Genomic DNA, 20,741 nt, shown 5'->3' with positions numbered 1-20,741 from the left:
TGTGTGGCCTTCAATTGATGAACCCCTGCTTGCTGACTCGCAAAGAGAGAACACTGCTTAAGATAATCCTCCTCAAGATTTTGCACTTCTCAAACAGAAATAAACAGAAGATGCAGAACACTTCAGTAGAGAAGACACAGGCTAGAGCATAGTGTAATCAGTATGGAGGGAAGAGTTAGAAGTAAAGCAAGGGAAAGAGAGAGACAGAGAGAAGGAGAGAGAGAGCTACTTGTACAGCTGCGAAAGAAAAGCCATAGAGCTGTTCAAAATGAGACTTATCCCTCTGAACCGACTGTTTTATCACATCTTGGAGAGCCTCCCCCTGTGAGGAGACGGCATTGGTTACTTACGGCAAATAACCTTTCTATGTACACCTCCTCATTGACCTTATCCCGCAGCATGTCCTGAGAATGGCGCACAAAGGTCACGTAACCGTCTGCAATGTCCATCCCAGGCTTCTGCAGAACACGAGAGAGAGAGAGAGAGAGAGAGAGAGAGAGAGAGAGAGAGAGAGAGAGAGAGAGAGAGAGAGAGAGAGAGAGAGAGAGAGAGAGAGAGAGAGAGAGAGAGAGAGAGAGAGAGAGAGAGAGAGAGAGAGAGAGAGAGAGAGAGAGAGTTGAGAACAAGAGGGAAAGAGTAATTAGCCCCCAAAAAACAAATTCATTGTCTCACAAAGGCACCGAAACCTGTTTACCTCATAATAAACATGATGGAGACCAGCAAAGTGACATAAGTTATTATCAACTGTTATGTCATGTCAAGCTCTAAGACATGCATATGAAAAACTGACAGGTATTAAAATAAACATTCAACCCAAAGTGTTATCAAATTGTCATTTTCAACTCAGAAAAAAAAGTATTAAAATGTACAGTTGACATCTCTGGAGAGGTGTTTCATTTGCAGTGCATATAGACCCTGGGCTATGGCTGTCTTTTTCACTGAACTTCCTATTAGAGATGTGTACTTGGCCCAGAATCATCTGTCACAGTCTGGGCATGTGCAAAGTGAACAGAAGAACCAGGAACACGTGATCAGGCTGCTGAACAGACTGTTAGGAGGGCTGCCATTTCTCATGCCATCTCAAATATTCAAACAGGACAATGCGTTTGCAAATAAGACACTCAATTTGTGTGTGTGTGTGTGTGTGTGTGTGTGTGTGTGTGTGTGTGTGTGTGTGTGTGTGTGTGTGTGTGTGTGTGTGTGTGTGTGTGTGTGTGTGTGTGTGTGTGTGTGTGTGTGTATTTCCCCCTCGCGCCTCTTCTCCGGTATATGAAACACATCTTTTGTGCCAGCGGACGAGGTCATATGAATTTGTATTACCCGCTGTAAACTGAACTTAGTTAACACATCCCTGAGTGGTTCCAAAGGGTGCAAATTAGTATGTTTCTCCAGTGTAATTTTATTTTGTGCATTAAGCAAACAATTACCATGCAGAAACTAGGGCTCTGGCCCTGCGGACATAAGAGGCCCAATCACAGATCCACTGACAAGGCATACATTTAAAAAGTGCCGTGTTGAGCTTTTGTGGGGTTTTGTTACACAACACAACAGAGACACTCACAATGACATGTCTAGCTGGCTGTTTTTGCCCAGATCCATATCAGGGAAGATTGAATGACACACACACACACACACAAACATGTACACACGCACACTTGGACTGGGACAAGAAAAACACAAGTACTGATAATAAAGCTATTCTCCCACTTACAGGTACATCCACATACTTTGATGCAGCTTTCACCTTGAAATGAGACAGAGAGTTTAGGTGAAAAGGAAAGATTTCAGATTCCAACTGTGCAACTTCTTTTCATTGTAAAAACTGTATACTGTGAGTGTAGCTTCAGTGTGTGACTGCAATATGCTTAAGTGAGTCATGCCAGGAAATGTAATAACACAGTTCACTCAAATTTCTTTTTGACTTCTATTACAATGTTCAGGAAACTACTAAAATACTTAACCTTTTCAATGCATTGGGAGTGTTATCATGAGCAAATTGAGGGAGAGAGCTGTACATTCTCTGAACATATGTTTGCTAAAAGTACAATATTTGAACAAGACTAATCCTACCCTATGATGATTAAAATCATATCAAGATCAGGGTCCAGTTCTGTATGCAGTGTACGATGAGAAAGAGGGGAACGAGAGAAGGAGTGTGTTCTTACTGTGAAAGAGAGGAAGGAGGAGAAGAGAGTGCCCTCGTCGTATCTGGACAGTTTGGCTAGGACACTCTCTAGAATGACCACAAACTGACAGACAGGGAGTTATGTTACTGGCAAGTCTAACACATTAATAACAACATTCATGTAATATCACTTTCAGATGTGAGTAAGACAGCAACAGCACCTTTGCTACCAGTAAGGTGATCATCTCCTTCACAGTCTCCTCTATGAGAGCGTCAATTTGGGAATGGTACTGTCTCTGTGAGGAGAGAGACATGTTAGTCACAACCTCCAAATCCAGCGTCCCTTCCCTTCCCTTATGTTTGTTGCTACCAGGTCTCACAGTAGGCCAATATGCTAATCAGTAGTATGACAGCATTCTTTTGTCTTCAAGTGAGCCATGTAAAAAACCTCAGACTAATTAATTCTGCGCTGATAATTGGTATCGGTCTCTAGATTGTGCAGAGATGAGAACTGTCAAATCTACCCCATGTATATTCAGTACCATCTACACACATGCTAATGAAATCAAAACATTTAAAGTGTTGGAAGACTGGGGAAAACTGCATTGATGGCTAATTATACATTTGGGAACTGGGAGTGCGATTTCAATTGAATTGTTAGCCACACTTACCCAATCTCTAACAAACTTTCACAAGATAGAGAAAAGAAATGAAAAGATGATAGTGAAAAAGGAAACGACTACAGCAAAAGCACATATTCAAGCAAAAGCTAAATCAGGAGACACAGCAATCACAGTAAGTGCCATTGAAACTAATTGTCAGTGAAAACCTTGACAGAAATACATATACAGAATGTACTACTATACAACATGTATTGTATAAGCATAGCATTACATAATATGAGCAAATAGAAAGAAATTAAGCATAGAAATGCTGATTTTAATTGACCTAGAGCTCCTGAATCCATGCAATTTTAAGAGAATACACATCTAACACACAGCTGGTGAGCACAAAATGATTTCCCCAAAGTGCATTGGTACTGCTCCAGGGTGGATACTGGTCTGTATATCCAGTGCAGCATGCTCAGTGATATATCATATAAATCAGAGTGAAAGAGAAATCACTGAAATCACTATTAGACATCAATAGAATGATTTACGTTATATTACATCTAGAATATAATAGGTGGAAACTGTGTTGGACTGAGGCTGTGCAGATGGAGGTGGACTGGTATCTGATGTCTGATCTAAGACTGGTATCTGATGTCTGATCTAAGACTGGTATCTGATGTCTGATCTAAGACTGGTATCTGATGTCTGATCTAAGACTGGTATCTGATGTCTGATCTAAGACTGGTATCTGATGTCTGATCTAAGACTGGTATCTGATGTCTGATCTAAGACTGGTATCTGATGTCTGATCTAAGACTGGTATCTGATGTCTGATCTAAGACTGGTATCTGATATCTGATCTAAGACTGGTTAAAGACTATAAGGAGGAAGGAATCCTCTACCTCCTGTCCCAGCTCCATGGCACACAGCTTGGCTGACTGGGCCTTGGCATCCACCATCACGTTGAACATGGTGCAGATGGACTGAGGCACGCGGAGGTCTGTGGTCCGACTGCTCTTCTGGAGCTTGGCCTCAAAGGCCACCCTCGTTCTGGAGACAGGGACAGAGAAAGGAGAGAGGTTGTGGAGCACTATACACGGACCTACAATGTCTGTGTGTGTGGATGTATTAATGTATACTTGCTATTTCTAGGGGGTTTAAGGTTAGAATTAGGGTTAGAATTAGGTTTAGTGTTAGGGTTAGGAGCTAGGGTTAGGTTTAGGATTAAGGTTAGGTTTTTGGGTTAAGGTTAAGGGTTAGGGTTAAGGTTTGGGTAAGGGTTAGGGAAAATAGGATTTTGAATGGGATTGAATTGGGTGACCCCACAAGGTTAGTTGTACAAGACTGTGTATGTGTGTAATTGTGTGTAAGCAAGTGCAAGGGTCCCATTCAGGAGCGTTCTCTCACCGTTTGACGCAGGACTCAATCATGTCGCTGGACATGAGTTTGAGCCTGCTCTCCAGGTGTTTGCCAAACTCCTCCTCAGGCCAGTGCAGGTCTCTGATGAAGGTCTGCAGCGCATCCAGCTTCCAGAACAGGTCCTCGGATGTCCCCGAGCCATTACTGGGCAGGAAGAACGGGGCACAGGTCAGGGGTCACAGCTAAGAGGTTAAAGGTTAGAGCACTGTTACACAACAGGAGAACACATGGGGGGTAGAGGACTACATCAAGGATCAGAGAGGATGGGCAAATCTAGGTCTCAGGATTCCATTTGTTTGGGTTATTTTGACCATTTACCGATTGGTTCTAAAATATTTTGAATGGAAGATACTATATCTTTGATCTATTCCTGGCCAATGAGGTTCTATGAATTGTGTTCATCAAGGTCCCAATCAGTGTATGGTAAAAATAAACAGACATGAGTATGTCTTTGACCAATTAATAACCTCAGAGTTGAGTAGATATCAAAACCAGGGAAAAAGTAGGGGTCCATGCACACTGCAGGTTGGTCAGTTAGTTAGTGCACTCTGGGAAAACACACAAGGAAGGGTGGGGTTGCTTTCTGATGCGGTGGTGGAGACTGTATCCCACTCCCATTCCCTGTCCCCTTCCCCCAAACCCTGCAGAAAGAGAGAACAGATCTGTCCAGCCACACAGGTCTCTCCAGACACACAGGGGCCTCCTCACAACTAGCGCCCACAGGTAAGAGCTCCAACACAGGGTAAACAGGGACTTATCCTCCCTAGCACATTGTGGCAGACTGGAGATCAGATACTTGTGATGGAAAGACACAAATTCAATACTTTTAAACACTAGCTTGGGTAGGGCCTCATTTAATAATGATGTGTAATTTAGCATTTCCCATTCTCGGTGTTTTCCAATCAGCTTAAAAAGTAATTTGTGTCTTTCCACCCTTCAGTTCAAACACATGCAGTAGGAGGAAAATGAAAAGCCATTGATGGTTCCCCATTTTGAAACACTGCCTACTCTAACCCCACTCCCCATGCTAGGGCCTTGGCATGAACATGGCATCAGCTAGAACAATAAGAACACTGGGACAACTTGGATCCTGAAAAAAGAACATCAGATCACAGGCAGTGTTTTACTACATATTTTAGAATAGGCTGAGCCTGTTTTTTCCTAATTATCAACATTGTGGTTGTGTCAAGGCTGTGTTTGAGTTTTATTTTGTGGGGTGAGATTGGCTTAGTCTTTATGGCTTATTTACAAGATACCAAACCTGCTTTTAGTTCAGGCCTATCTTTGACAGAACAGTGCCTTTACATTTTGGCAGCGAATGTATTCATTTTTGTATTCATTTTTCATTCATTCGCTCTCTCCTTTCACACATTTTTAGTAGCTGGTGCTGAAGATGTTTCACTTTGGTAATGTGTCAGGTGTACCTCAAGGTGCAGAAGAAGTGCTTTTGATCAACATATCTAAACATAGCTTTGCAATTATCTTCACGCTGTGTCTCTCCTTGGTCCCCCGGGAGGGCTGCTAAGAGCTAACAGGTAGACATGGAGTTTTACAACTGGCAGAATCACTAATGAAATGGGACTTCATTTCATATTCCGTCAATATAAAAGTGGGATCATTATCATGGTGTGAAGAGTGAACATGATCTGTTTTATAGTAGGCGTATCTGAGAGGCTCATGCCTCAGTAAAGACAAGCACCAGGAGCCCTAGGGCTGATCAAAGCTCTCCTACTTCTGCACGTTAGGCATGGTTGGTTTTACAAATGCACTACAGGCCCTACTACGGTATGAGTAAAATGTGTCAATATTTTATTGTAGCCTATTGTTGAGTAGCTGCCTTTAGCTAACTAAGTCAAATCAACAAGGTCAAACCTGACCCCATCTAAATTAGGATTGGTGGATATTGCCTGTACATCTCCAGAGGACATGTGACATGTTCATGCCAAAAACACACATGCATTTTTCATGTTTCAGGCTCCAGCAGAGACTCAATACACACTCCGAGTCACATGTAGCTGCCATCCAGTTGGGTGTAGAAAAGCTAGGCATTGTTAGAAGGCTAACTGGTGGTAGATTTGGTACTTTGGGCATTTGGAGCTTGACATTTGGTAGACTCAAATCAGGAAGATTACTTGTTAGGCTCCTGTGTAGAGGAAACAGACATCAAATCAAATCAAAATAAGATGTGCTATAACAGTGGTAATATGGATGTGTTTTAAAAGGGAAAGTGAAGCAATGCCCAGAAAAAGAAAAACAATTGGTGAGGCAGAGCAAATTTACAAGAAAAATAGTAGTCATTAAGTTGAAATAAGTAAGGGTATAGTTGCAGTGAATAGAAGAGACAAATCTAATGTTGAAAAATGATGTGTAAAGAGTGTCTTATCAACATTGAAGCGAACAATGACTAAATATAGTTAACAATTGATAACTCAACATATGGTGACAGCAAATAGCTTTGACATTAATACAAGGGATACCATATGAACACTAGGGAATACCAAACAGAGGAAAAATGTTTCCAACAGCATTTTCAGACATATGGTCTTAGCTGCAATAGGGAACATTTGAATTAAATAGATAGTAAATAATCTTGCTAGTACAAATTAATATATTTGGTAACGATTTACTTTGACTACATATCCACAACACATTTATTACGCATATTTATGTATTTCATGAACGCTTTATAACAGGTCTCAACCACATTATTAAAGGTTAATGAAATATATTCATAGCATATCTATAGTTCATTCATGTCATGCTATGCAAGAGCTCATATTTAGGTATCTTAATAGATTCATCATTACAATGACAGCTTAGTGTCATCATTATGGCTGTTGTCAAAAGTATGCTTCTGCCATACCTGTGTTAGTGAATATGCCAAAAGGCCAAACCACGTTTAGAAAACGATGCTGATATATAGCCTGTACCAGCCCCATTTCCCCCACCGGCCGGTATAGGCCCACGACTTACCTTCTTCTTCTCACTGAGGTCAATGGTGCATAAAGATCCCCACAGGGTTGAATCCTCTGGGTACATTTTACGGATAACATTTTGTAGTTGATACTATAACTCTTCCCTAACTCATTTACAGCCCTTCTCCACATCACAATTAAGTTAGTCATACTAGTCTATTATGCACACATGAAGGGTATGAATTCTATGCAGTCACATTAAAGTCAAATCTATTTTCCCATAAAGCATTTATAGCACTTCATGGTAATTACCTGTTCAGTTTGCCACTCTGATCTATAACACCAACATTAAAGATCTATGTATGAATTTTATGCAGTTAATGTACTGTCATTTCTATTTTCTCATTCATAAAGCATTTATAAGGCATTTATAAACATGCCTCACTTATCAAAAAGAATACGAACACAACACAGAATGGTATTTTATTTCAATTTTCCATATGTAACTTTAGCTAGCTAGCACAGAAAACAATTGCCAAAGAATCCTACTATTGACATTTTTCAGTTAGTTTTTCTTGAATAGATTTAACAAAGATTCATATTCAAAGCATTCAAATTCAGCTAGCAATAACTATTTTAGTGAGTAAAACGTAATAACACAAGGTGGTAAAGCTAGCTAGTGTTTCCCCCTTATTCAACATTTTGTTAACAATGTTAGCTATTTCACTGTTTACATTGTACTTTTGCACATTACAGACCTTTTAAAACAGGACAAATTAAGAGAGAACATGGAGATATATAAAGAACTCATCTTTGTATTTGTGCCATTCTAGCGTATGTGACAGCATAGGCAGTGACATGGAGGCTATCTCCATTTAGAAGTAGTCAATGTTCTTCTTCACAATTGACTGATCCCGCCTGATGACCCGGTTGGACATGACTCCAACAAGGTCATTAGGAGGGATCAGCCAACGAAGTTGGAAGTCCCACCCAGTTGACTACAATAAAATGGGGGAAGCCCTCAATGGCACTGCCCATGCTAATATGGCGCTGCTCATGCTAATACGGCCTTTTGGCAACTAGAAGCCTCTATCATTCTCTATGTTTTGACTGCAGATGAGAGGTAAGTCATGGTGGCATCGCTTCCGGGTGACAGCCTAGCATTCGTCTGGCTTTTAATAGCTATTTTTGTTATTTTAAATGTACAAATGTATACTTTCATTCATGAAAAAGGTTAACAAAATGTTTAATACATTTTTTAAATGATTTTTGTAGAAGCGAGAGTTCACCAGGAAGTGTCATTTCAATGACCACTCAACTCTCACACGCTTCTCCTGTGATAGTGCATCCAAAATGGAAAGAATGTGATGATGTTTGTCTCTTAATTCAAATAAAAGAAGAAAAGAAATGGTCATATGCTTTGTAAAGAACTGGTGTAGACAAACAGTAAAATATTTACTCACGAGCCCTTCCCAACAATGCAAAGAGAAAAACGAAAAATTGTAGAAAAATAATAACACGAGGAATAAATACACAATGAGTAACGATAACTTGGCTAAATACACGGGGTACCAGTACCGAGTCAATGTGCAGGGGTACGAGGTATTTGAGGTAGATACAGTTGAAGTCGGAAGTTTACATACACTTAGGTTGGAGTCATTAAAACTCGTTTTTCAACCACTCCACACATTTCTTGTAAACAAACTATAGTTTTGGCAAGTCAGTTAGGACATCTAGTTTGTGCATGACACAAGTGATTTTTTCACTCATAATTCAATGTATCACAATTCCAGTGGGTCAGAAGTTTACATACACTAAGTTGACTGTGCCTTTAAACAGCTTGGAAAATTCCCGAAAATTATGTCATGGCTTTAGAAGCTTCTGATAGGCTCATTGACATAACTTGAGTCAATTGGAGGTGTACCTGTGGATGTATTTCAAGGCCTACCTTCAAATTCAGTTCCTCTTCGCTTGACATCATGGGAAAATTAAAAGAAATCAGCCAAGACCACAGAAAAAATATTGTAGACCTCCACAAGTCTGGTTCATCATTGGGAGCAATTTCCAAACGCCTGAAGGTACCACGGTCATCTGTACAAACAATAGTATGCAAGTATAAACACCATGGGACCACGCAGCCGCCATTTCTCAGGAAGAAGACGCGTTCTGTCTCATAGAGATGAACGTACTTTGGTGTGAAAAGTGCAAATCAATCCCAGAACAACAGCAAAGGACCTTGTGAAGATGCTGGAGGAAACAGGTACAAAAGTATCTATATCCACAGTAAAACGAGTCCTATATCGACATAACCTGAAAGGCCCCTCAGTAAGGAAGAAGCCACTGCTCCAAAACCGCCATAAAAAGTCAGACTACGGGTTGCAACTGCACATGGGGACAAAGATCGTACTTTTTGGAGAAATGTCCTATGGTCTGATGAAATAAAATTAGAACTGTTTGGTCATAATGACCATTGTTATGTTTGGAGGAAAAAGTGGGAGGCTTGCAAGCCGAAGAACACCATCCCAACCGTGAAGTACAGGGGTGGCAGCATCATGTTGTGGGGGTGCTTTGCTGCAGGAGGGACTGGTGCACTTCACAAAATAGATGGCATCATGACGAAGGAAAATTAGGTGGATATATTGCAACATCTCAAGACATCAGTCAGGAAGGTAAAGCTTGGTCGCAAATGGGTCTTCCAAATGGACAATGACCCCAAGCATACTTCCAAAGTTGTGGGAAAATGGCTTAAGGACAACAAAGTCAAGGTATTGCAGTGGCCATCACAAAGCCCTGACCTCAATCTTATAGCATGTGCGAGCAAGGAGGCCTACAAACCTGACTCAGTTACACCAGCTCTGTCAGGAGGAATGGGCAAAAATTCACCCAACTTATTGTGGGAAGCTTGTGGAAGACTACCCGATACATTTGACCCAAGTTAACTTCTTGAGAATACAGGGGGTGCTGTTTTCGCATTAGCATAATTTCCTCTACAGATTAAACTGCCTCTTATTCAATTATTGATGTTACTATATGCATATAATTAATACCATTGGATAGAAAACAAGCTATGGTTTCTAAAACCGTTTCAATTTTGTCTCTGAGTGAAACATAAGTCATTTGACAGCACTTTCCCTGAGCAAGAAGAAGATTGCAAGATGTGTATGCTCGCTTCAACGCTCTGCCTATATATGGTCACGCCACCTATGACCCGAAACACACTTCATTCGTCTTCCTCTGGGTGTCAGGAAGACGTCAGAGGAGAAATTTTTTGTTTATCTTGTACTGACGTGAAATAAGACCTATTTCTTTAGCGTGACCGACAACTTCCGGTTCTCTGAAACGCGCGTTTTAGAGGTGCAATTGTCTATGGTTATGCTGCCGTTACGGATGAAAACTATCTCCGTCTCGAAGTTTGTTTGATACATGTGACCATATCATCTTAATGTATGTTTTTTCAATATAGTTTAATCAGATTATTTGAATTTTTTCGGGAGTTTTGCCGTGTTCCGTTTTTTAACTTTGGACAGAACCGTGCTAGTCGACCAGTACCTATGCTAAATGAAGAGGGAAAGTTGCCATTGTGAATGGATTGAACGACTCATCAGGACTAAGGACACCTTTATCAACATTCTGATGAAAGATCAGCAATAGTAAGACCCAATTTACGATGTTATTTCATATATCTGTTGTGCATGTGAACTGGTCGGGCGCGCCCAGCTGGTTCTGGCTGGCGTGGCTATGCTAATTTAGCGCTACATTTTGTTTTCGCTATAAAACATTTAATAAATCTGAAATATTGTTTGGATTCACCAGATGTTGGGCTTTCAATATCTGTACGCTGTGTATTTTTTCTGAAATGTTTTAAGACAAGTAATTAGTTATATGATGTTGGTCTCTGTAATTGTTCTGGCTGCATCAGCACTATATCAGATTGCAGCTGCAATGTAGAACTGTGATTTATACCTGAAAAATGCACATTAAAAAAAAAAAAACTATGCTATACCATAAATATGTTATCAGACTGTCATCTTATGAATTTGTTTGTTGGTTAGTGGCTATATATATTTTCATTTAGTCGAATTAGTGATAGCTACTGACGCAGGAAAAAACTGTTGGAGTAAAAAAATGGTGTCTTTTGCTAACGTGTTTAGCTAATAGATTTACATATTGTGTCTTCCCTGTAAAACATTTAAAAAATCTGAAATGGTGGCTTTATTCACAAGATCTGTGTCTTTCATTGGGTGTCTTGGACTTGTGATTTAATGATATTTAGATGCTACTATTTAATTGTGACGCTATGCTAACGATGCTAATCAGTGTGGGGGGGGGGTGGGGGGTGCTCCCGAATCCGGGTTAGGTACTCGGTAGAGGTTAAACAATTTAAAGGCAATGCTACCAAATACTAATTGAGTGTATGTAAACTTCTGACCCACTGGGAGTGTGATGAAATAAATAAAAGCTGAAATAAATCATTCTCTACTATTATTCTGACATTTCACATTCTTAAAATAAAGTGGTGATCCTAACTGACCTAAGACAGGGACTTTTTACTATAAATGTCAGGAATTGTGAAAAACTGAGTTTAAATGTATTTGGCTAAGGTGTATGTAAACTTCCGACTTCAACTGTATGTACATATACTAGGTAGGAATAAAGTGACTATGACTTGCTCTCCTGAATGGAGATCAAAGGTGCCGACGAATCAAAGGTTTCAAGACTCACCTGGGGGAGCCAGTTTTATGACGGTTGTAAATACCTTGCAGGAACTGTCTCTCCCTTGCCATGCAGTATTGAGGGGAAAGAACCATTTTGTTAACAAGAGATTCTTTCCGCCAAAACTCCCAACATCCAAAAGCAGATAATGAAACAATATTTCTAACACAAAGAATGTGGGAAATGGTCGGGAGGGACTTGAAGAACTATCATGTCAGATAATTTATTGTTTTGTGATATCATTTAAGACGTTATAACGGAAACATTGTAACTTTAAGGGATTTCACAATGTATATGTCAGAGTTACATCTACATGTTGTATAACTTATATGATTAAATATGAAACATGCTGACGTTATGGGAGAGGTGGTGTTGTTGAGTCGTGCGCGGCCATGCAGTCATGGGTGAACAGGGAGTACAAGAGGAGACTAAGCACACAGCCCTGAGTGGCTCTCATGTTGAGGGTCACCGTGGCGGATACATTGTTTCCTACCCTCATCACCTGGGGCCGTCCAGGATCCAGTTACAGAGGAAGGTGTTTAAACACAGGGTCGTTAACTTAGTGATGAGTTTGGAGGTGTTGAACCCTGAGTTGTAGTCAATGAACAGCATTCTCACATAGGTTTTCCTTTTGTCCATGTGGGAAAGGGTAGAGTGGAGTGCAATAGAGATCGAGTCATCTGTGGATCTGTTGTGGCGGTATATAAATTGGAGTGGGTCCAGGGTGTCTGGGATGATGATGTTGATGTGAGCCATGACCATCCTTTCAAAGCATTTCATGGTTGCATATGTGAGTGCTAAGGGGTGATAGTCACTTAGACAGGTTACCTTGGCATTCTTGGGCACAGGGACTATGGTGGTCTGCTTAAAACATGTAAGTATTACAGACTGTGTCAGGGAGAGTTTGAAAATGTCAGTGAAGACATTGTTCTGAGTATGTGTCCTGGTAATCCTTCTTGCCCTGTGGCCTTGTGAACGTTAACCTGTTTAAAGTTCTTACTCACATCGGCTACGGAGAGCGTGATCACACAGTCATCCAGCACAGCTGGTGCTCTCATGCATGGTTCAGTGTTGCTAGCCTTGAAGCGAGCATAGAAGGAATATATCTCGTCTGGTAGGCTCGCGTCACTGGACAGCTCGAGACAGAGTTTTCCTTTGTAATTCATGATAGTTTTCAAGCCCTGCCACATCTGACGAGCATCAGAGCTGGTGTAATAGGATTCCATCTTGGTCTTGTATGAACGCTTTGCCTGTTTGATGGTTCGTCGGAGGGCACAGCGGGATTTCTTATAAGTGTCTGGATTAGTATCCCACTCATTGAAAGTGGCAGCTCTAGCCTTTAGCTCAATGTGGATGTTGGCTGTAATCCATGGCTTCTGGTTGGGATATGTACGTACGGCCACTGTGGGGATGACATCGTCAATGCACTTATTAATGAAGCTGTTGACTGATGTGGTAAACTCTTCAATGCCATCAGATGAATCGCGGAACATATTCAAGTTTGTGCTAGCGAAACTGCATCCAATTCATCGGACCACTTCCAAATTCAGTGCGTCACTGATACTTCCTGTTCGAGTTTTTTCTTGTTAGCAGGAATCAGGAGGATAGACTTATGGTCAGATTTGCCAAATGGAGTGTGAGGAAAAGCTTTGTATGTGTCACTGTGTGTGGAGTAAAGATGACATAGATATTTTTCACCTCATAATGTCCAAAAGTACAATGTATGTCTTAAAATATACAGATAGCAACCATTGTTAACTAAATGTCATGAGTTTTAAGATGAGTTTAACTTTTATTGACAAAGTTGGAAAATATGTTGACATTGCCAGGAGCTAAGCTAGCTAGCTAGCTACATTAGTTTTACATACTAAAATAGTTATTGCTAGCTATGAGTCTGAAATGAGGAAGTGAATATGAATACAATAAATATCCATCTTTGTTAAATCTATTAAAGAAAAGTTGAACTGAAAAATGTGATTATTAAGATACTTCCGCAATGTCCTCAGCAATTGATTTATGTGCTAAATCTAGAAAATGTAAATAAAAAATGTCATATTTCCTTTCTGTGTTGTGTCTGTGTTCTTTTTGATAATTGTGGCACGTTTATAAATGCTCTATGAATGGGAAAATATAAATTATATTACATTGACTGCATAGAATTCATACATAGAACGTTAATGTCGGTGTTATAGATCAGTGGCAAACTGTACAGGTAATTACCATGAAGTGCATAGCTATAAATGCTTTATGAATGTGAAAACAGATTTGACTTTAATTTGACTGCATAGAATACATACATAGACCTTTCATGTGTGGGCTATAGACCAGTATGACCTACTTAATTGTGATGTGAACGAGAGTTGCTAATGAGAAATGAAAGAGTTATGATATGACCCTCAACTACACAATTTGATCCGTAAAATGTACCCAGAGGATTCAACCCTGTGGGGATCTTTATGCACCATTGACCTCAGTGAGAAGAAGAAGGTAAGTCGTGGGCCTATACCGGCCGGTGGGGGAAATGGGGCTGGTACAGGCTATATATCAGCATCGTTTTCTAAACGTGGTTTGGCCTTTTGGCATATTCACTAACACAGGTATGGCAGAAGCATACTTTTGACAACAGCCATAATGATGACACTAAGCTGTCATTGTAATGATGTACCTATTAAGATACCTAAATATGTACTCTTGCATAGCATGACATGAATATACTATAGATATGCTATGGATATATTTAGTGAACCTTTAATAATGCGGTTGAGACCTGTTATAACATGTTCATGAAATGCTTATGAGTAATAAATGGGTTATGGATATGTAGTCAAAGTAAATAGTTACCATATATTTTTACACAATTGCCCACAAATATATACTGAACAAAAATATAATTTACAGTTCATATAAGGAAATCAGTCAATTGAAATAAATAAATTAGGCCCTGATCTATGGATTTCACATAACTGGACAGGGGCACAACCATGGGTGGGCCTGGGAGAGCATAGTCACACCCACTTGGGAGCCAGGCCCAACCAATCAGAATTAGTTTTTAAGTCAAAATAGGGCTTTATTACAGACAGAAACACTCCTCAGTGTCATCAGCTGTCTGGATGGCTGGTCTCAGATGATCCCAAAGGTGAAGAAGCTCGGATGTGGAGGTCCTGGGCTTGCATGGCTACACGTGGTCTGAGGTTGTGAGGCCGGTTGGAAGTACTGCCAAATTCTCTAAAACGACGTTGGAGGTGGCTTATGCTAGAGAAATGGACATTACATTCTCTGGCAACAGCTCTGGTGGACATTCCTGCAGTCAGCATGGCAATTGCATGCTCCCTCAAAACTTGAGACATCGTTGGCATTGTGTGTGTGACATAACTGCACATTTTAGAGTGGCTTTTTAATGTCCCCAGCACAAGCTGCAGCTGTGTAATGATCATGCTGTTTAATCAGCTTCTTGATATGCCATAACTGTCAGGTGGATGGATTATCTTGGCAAAGGAAAAATGCTCAATAACAGGGATGTAAACAAATTTGTGCACAAAATTTGAGAGAAATAAGCTTTTTGTGTGTATGGAACATTTCTGGGATCTTTTATTGTTGCTCATGATACATGGGACCTACACTTTACATGTAGTGTTTATATTTTGTTCAGTATACATCATTTATGTGGATATCAACCTATTTAATGTACAAATACATGGTACAAATGATCACCCAAAAAATATCTGAATATTTATTTTAACATGAACAGGAAAGCCTAAAATCATTGACAGTAATTCATGTTTGAAAAGATATTAACATCTACCTATATTGTATGTTGGGTAGTACCCAACATCCTTTATTGATTAATTGGCCTACGTGAAGAAAGGTATGCTTAGGCTACTGCAGTATGACTATTCTGGGTGCCAGTCAGTTTCTGCTATAGCCAACTTGAATGCAGAAACTGTGTAGCACCCAGGATATCGAATCATTACAATAGGGTGTTGATTCTAGATGATGAGGTGCCCTTACTTGACAGGCTCCCAGGACTCTCTCTCGAAGCCCCTGTGGATGGACTGGGCGATAGATGACTCCATGAGGTCCACATATCGCACCACAAGGGGGGCGTACAGGTCCTGCAGGTGTCTGTGGAACTGCCCGTTGCACAGGTTATCTGAGACAGGAAAGAGCATATATTAAGTCATTCATTTAATTGTAACACCAAAGGAACAATCATCAATATAACAGCCAAGGGAGAATGACTTCTCCTTCCTGTCTTCCTTGAAGTGATCGCTGTCTTGAAAGGACTGGTCTTATGAAAGCTATGCTGTGGAACCCTTGCTTTAAGCTTTTGAGCCTATCAGAAGGAAGCTAATAGTAGTCTCGCTCCTCGCTATCAGCTACCGTACTAGACTATTCTCTGTGTTGGATATCTGTTGCTATTAGTATTTTCAGAAAAGGCATGATTCCTCTACATTCAACTGGTAAAAAGGCAACGCTAACACAGACCACGGGAGATAAAATGGAGGCCAGTGTGTGCTAATGCGATGGCTCACGGCTCCACACAGTGGGTCTGTATTTTATCCCTTTGAGCGCTCGCTCTCCCTCTCTCTGTGTGTGTGTGTGTGTGTGTGATTGTGTGTGTAGGCTATATGTGTGTGCTGCGTGTATAGAAGTCAAGGTCGATGATACACAGTAGGTGTGATGTTTATTTTGTTCCTTGATTGCCGCTCTCCAATTAGCCACTTGAGCGGCTGCTGTACACTTTGATGTATTTGTCCAGAAGTGATGATGCAGGGCTCGCCCCTCTCCCAGCCACTTCTGTTTTAGACCTCATTAACTGCTTCAATTGCGTCTGACTTTTGGCGCCTGTCTGGTGCTAGGGCTATTTCCTGCCATATAAGCTAGCTGCTGTGGGGAGACAAAACAAATGACCTTCTGTGTAAAATGCCCCTGTGATATGGAATGGTAGTTGCGGGGATGTTGCACTGTGTGTGTAGTGTAGATTTTGACATTGTGTACTCTGTCAGTGTGCTCCTGTAAACCACTGGAGGACCCTGAGGGACACGGATAGATGGATGCTATTTTGGTGACCATATCACTCATCACCGTGTGAGGTTTGCACGTTGAGTTATGCTGTCATAGTCATGGGAATTACAATTACTAGTATTACATGGAATTAGTCCATGTGTGCTACATCAATTATACTGTATGTAAAGAGTGCAATATGAAATCCAACACATCATGTGTTGACATGCAGTGATCACTGGAGCCTTTTGGTATTATAAAAGTCAATTGGGGAAGAATACCATTAATTTTGCCCTTCTGTTTGGCTTGTATCCAGATGGTCTAGTAACTATGATCATTGCAATGTGAATAACCAATCGGGCTATTTAAAAAGAAAATGCCACTGTGAATGTGGCCAATTGTGCAGCAGTAGCAAGTGAGCATAAAAAGCTGTTCCAGTCTAAGTCCATTAAGCCACTGCAGGTGAACAACAGACTGCATTACATCCTTCCAGACTCCTGGCTGACAAGCTAAAAGGAGACATTCCCCAGGGACAATTAGCCCAGTGTAGGTTCACTTCACAAAGGCAGTGGTAAGTGTTTCTTTCTGGCTCACGCTTTCAGCACCCTGGACAGTGCTCCTACGGCAACTGCAGTTCATTAGGGAGATGACAGGGCCCACAGCAACCATTTCACTGTTAGTCTCTCAGCTCTTAGTGCGAGGCTCCCATAGCGCCCTATTGTCCTCTCAGTTACCTTCATCCCTTTCATTATACTGAAGTCAAATGCAGAAAGGATCATGCTGTGGGAAAGTAACATTAGATCTCAACTCTAGGTTTTAGTTTCTCCAGTTTGCCAAGACCAACCACAATGAATATTCAATAAAAACCCAGTCCTATGTGACATGAATGTTCCACTCATGTTAAGTGTGTGCTGTATGGTTCTGGAGTGCTAAACGCTCTGCGTGTCTGTTCATAATGTAGCCCTGGTTCAGGGCCTGGATCGGGTTTGGAGGCACTCACAGTCGGTCCTCAGGAAGTCGTTGAGGAGCTGGAAGAGAGGGAAGCTGTCCCAGCTGTCAGGGGGCTGCACCTCTAGAGCAGCGTCCATGTCCACCGCATACAGAGACAGGAAGGTCTCCGCGTGCTCCACCATCAGGTCAGACCACCACGCAAACGCCTAGAGACAGAGAGAGACAGAGCGAGAGAGAGAGTGTGAGTGATTGAGTGAGTGAGTGAGTGAGTGAGTAAGTGAGAGGGAGAAAGACAGAGAGAGAGAGAGAGAGAGAGAGAGAGAGAGAGAGGGAGAGAGAGAGAGAGAGAGAGAGAGAGAGGAAAGAGAGATAGATTGAGTGAAGAATGAAAGAAAGAGGAGAGAGGAATACATAGACAAAGAGAACGGGATAGAAGGGGGAATGAACGAAAGAGGTAGAGGATAGAGAGAGAAGAAGAGGAATGGGAAAATAAAGGAAGTTTGAGAAAAACAAACAGAGGGTGAAAGAGGGGAAAAGGGAGGCAGGTAGAGAAACATACAAAGAGAGAGAGACAGAAACACAAATTGAGGATAAGATTATGCAAATATAATACAAGCACATCTCTAACTACAAGCCTCACAGCACTGTCATTCTCTAGAGGAAAAGGGAGAGAATGCTACTCCACCGATCTATATAAGGGCTCTTTTCTTCTCTCGTTTTCACAATAAGAGTCAAGTTGTCACCTCTGAGGCATCACACAGAGATCTCTGGGGTACACTTCACAGCTTTGAGCGCAGTGTTTCAGTTCTGCGTTTGAGCACGGCTAAACGTGCGCTGTTCTGTTGGACCACAGAGAGAGACACAGAGAACTGCGTAGACACGGCTCCTTGACTAAGTCATTCACACAGAGCTGCTCTGAGCCTCCCCATAGGATAGATAGAATCAGTGGAGTGACAGAGTCTGGAACAGGCTGGTCTCATGCAGGTTAACACTCAGCTTCCCATGCTCCCCCTATCTCTTCCCATTGGAGGCCTTGGCCATCAGCCATTCACATCGTCACACCTCTGTGATGTGAATGTTCCGATGCACTCTGGCATGGGACGGTTGGCATGACAGCGCCAGCAGCAACCAGCAACAGGATCTCTGGGTCAAAATGGTGAGGCTCATAACCATAAATAAAAAATTCATTACAGGCCTCGAGGAGGATTCATCTACTAATGCTCCACATTGGATGCTGAATTGAGTAACAGTTAGGGTCAGTTTAATTTCTATTCTATTCAATTAATGGTCTTTATTGGACATGGCATACACTATTCACAAACATTGTATTAGATTCGCCAATTGAGTTGAATAAAAATGGAATTGACTCAAACTGAATGAATGAGGTGACTGAGGGTCCTGAGTTGGGGAGTGGAAGATGTGTCTATTGCTGCTTCTGCTGGTCTACTGACAGTGTTAGTGTACATTTCTAATGGGGAAATTCACACAACAATGCACTTGAGAAATGCAAGAGGGGATAGAGTGGGTCACGTTGACCCTGACAAATGGCATGCTTTTTCCATTGAGAGTACTTAAGTCTACAATGGAGGAGGACCAGCTTGTTGGGTGGAGGTGACTGGATCACCTCTCTTACCTGTCACACAGCTTTCCTCAAACACACAGCACTAGAGAGCAGGTCTTTCCCTGACAGGATGGGACCAGAGTTGGCTGTGGCAGTTGGGTTGGACAGAGACAACTGCACCAGACCAGACGGTGAGGGGGGCGATGTGGTGGTGGGGGAGGCTACTATTTCAGTAGGAGGGGTCTAAGTATGATAGACAGGGACACTGCCACAGTGCTTGTTGGGGTATGCCTTATCACCAAAGGCAACCCTTTGGGTTGCACAAGCACTTGCACAACTCTCTGGGACGGGCTGACAGCAACTATAAGGGAAGAAGTTGGGGTACAAGGCTATTACTAGACAAGGAAGATGGGAACAGTTAAGATCATCCCTGGGTATTGGGCATCTTCAGGACATGCACATAATATGGGAGGTGGGTGTGGCAGGGGTTAGGGGTCATGGCAGGTGGGGGGTGGCAAGGGTTTGAGGTCATGTTATCAGGATCTATCACATACCTCTTTGCCCTGTTCGGACATTTGCCGCAAACAAAACAAACAATGAGAGAACAGGAAGGGGTTAAGTCAGGTACACTTCTTCAAAGTTGGCGTCCCCGTGTTGACTTTTTCCTTCTAATGGTTATTTGGCAGAAAATGTGCGATGATGACAGTGAAAGAAAGAAATGATCCAAAACAACAGAGACATTTTTTTTTTGTTTCAAAACATACTCAAGAGGTCAAGGTCTGTTAAAAAATATGCCAACATTCTATTTTGTGAATAAACATGATATACACAAGGAAAACCATGCACTTGGACTAGCCACGTAATCAATAGACACATTTGGTGTTTAAAAATGGGTCACTGAGGTCTGTAAATTCTCTTCACGTTTCTGGAAAGAGTACAAATACAGTCATGTGCCACTAAAAAGTATGTGGTACAACAACAGGATGATCGAGTCTGTGAATCATCATCCCACCCAACCTCCACTACACTACACACTGTACTACACTGCTCTACCAGACCCATGCAACTTCTGTGGGGGACACACTTGTTCACAGGAAAAGCAACTGTGACATCACAGGGAAAAACTTGCTAGCTAGCGCCTAGGGTAGAATATGAGGTAATAGGGTTAATTAAAGCCCCGCTGGCTTTCACCTCCAGGTGGGCATGTATAGCAAACAAAGTAACCCAATCAGAAGTCCCCCAGTCAAAGAAAACAGAGATAGGAATACTGTACCGACTGATTTCCAGTACTTGTGACTGTAGCCTGTTAAACACAGAGTCAGACACAGAATAAATGCCCCGTGGTTCTCTGTAGTTATTAAATCTCTGCTCTGGTAATAACTGACTTTGGATTTTCCCTGGTCACGTTGCACAGTGTTTGATAGGAATATATTAGACATAAT

The 20,741-nt window shown here is 41.5% G+C and overlaps 1 protein-coding gene across 7 annotated transcripts in view; it reads right to left on the bottom strand.

Annotated features, from left to right (window-relative positions):
- LOC129815121 (calcium-dependent secretion activator 1) overlaps positions 1-20,741 on the bottom strand; it is a 186,980-nt gene that overhangs the window by 31,201 nt on the left and 135,038 nt on the right. For 4 of the 7 annotated variants that reach the window (XM_055868507.1, XM_055868508.1, XM_055868509.1 and 1 more), the window contains 9 exons: positions 17,788-17,944; positions 15,792-15,933; positions 6,155-6,298; positions 4,144-4,299; positions 3,639-3,786; positions 2,347-2,421; positions 2,166-2,249; positions 1,712-1,744; positions 351-458 (listed from right to left, as the gene is read on the bottom strand). In XM_055868507.1, coding sequence (XP_055724482.1) covers positions 351-458; positions 1,712-1,744; positions 2,166-2,249; positions 2,347-2,421; positions 3,639-3,786; positions 4,144-4,299; positions 6,155-6,298; positions 15,792-15,933; positions 17,788-17,944 — 1,047 coding nt within the window. The remainder of the gene's footprint in view (positions 1-350; positions 459-1,711; positions 1,745-2,165; positions 2,250-2,346; positions 2,422-3,638; positions 3,787-4,143; positions 4,300-6,154; positions 6,299-15,791; positions 15,934-17,787; positions 17,945-20,741) is intronic. The other 3 variants (XM_055868511.1, XM_055868512.1, XM_055868513.1) reach the window with 1 other exon arrangement.

Source organism: Salvelinus fontinalis, chromosome 18, assembly GCF_029448725.1.
Source record: "Salvelinus fontinalis isolate EN_2023a chromosome 18, ASM2944872v1, whole genome shotgun sequence".
NCBI lineage: Eukaryota > Metazoa > Chordata > Actinopteri > Salmoniformes > Salmonidae > Salvelinus > Salvelinus fontinalis.
This window is presented reverse-complemented; position numbering and strand designations above follow the sequence as displayed.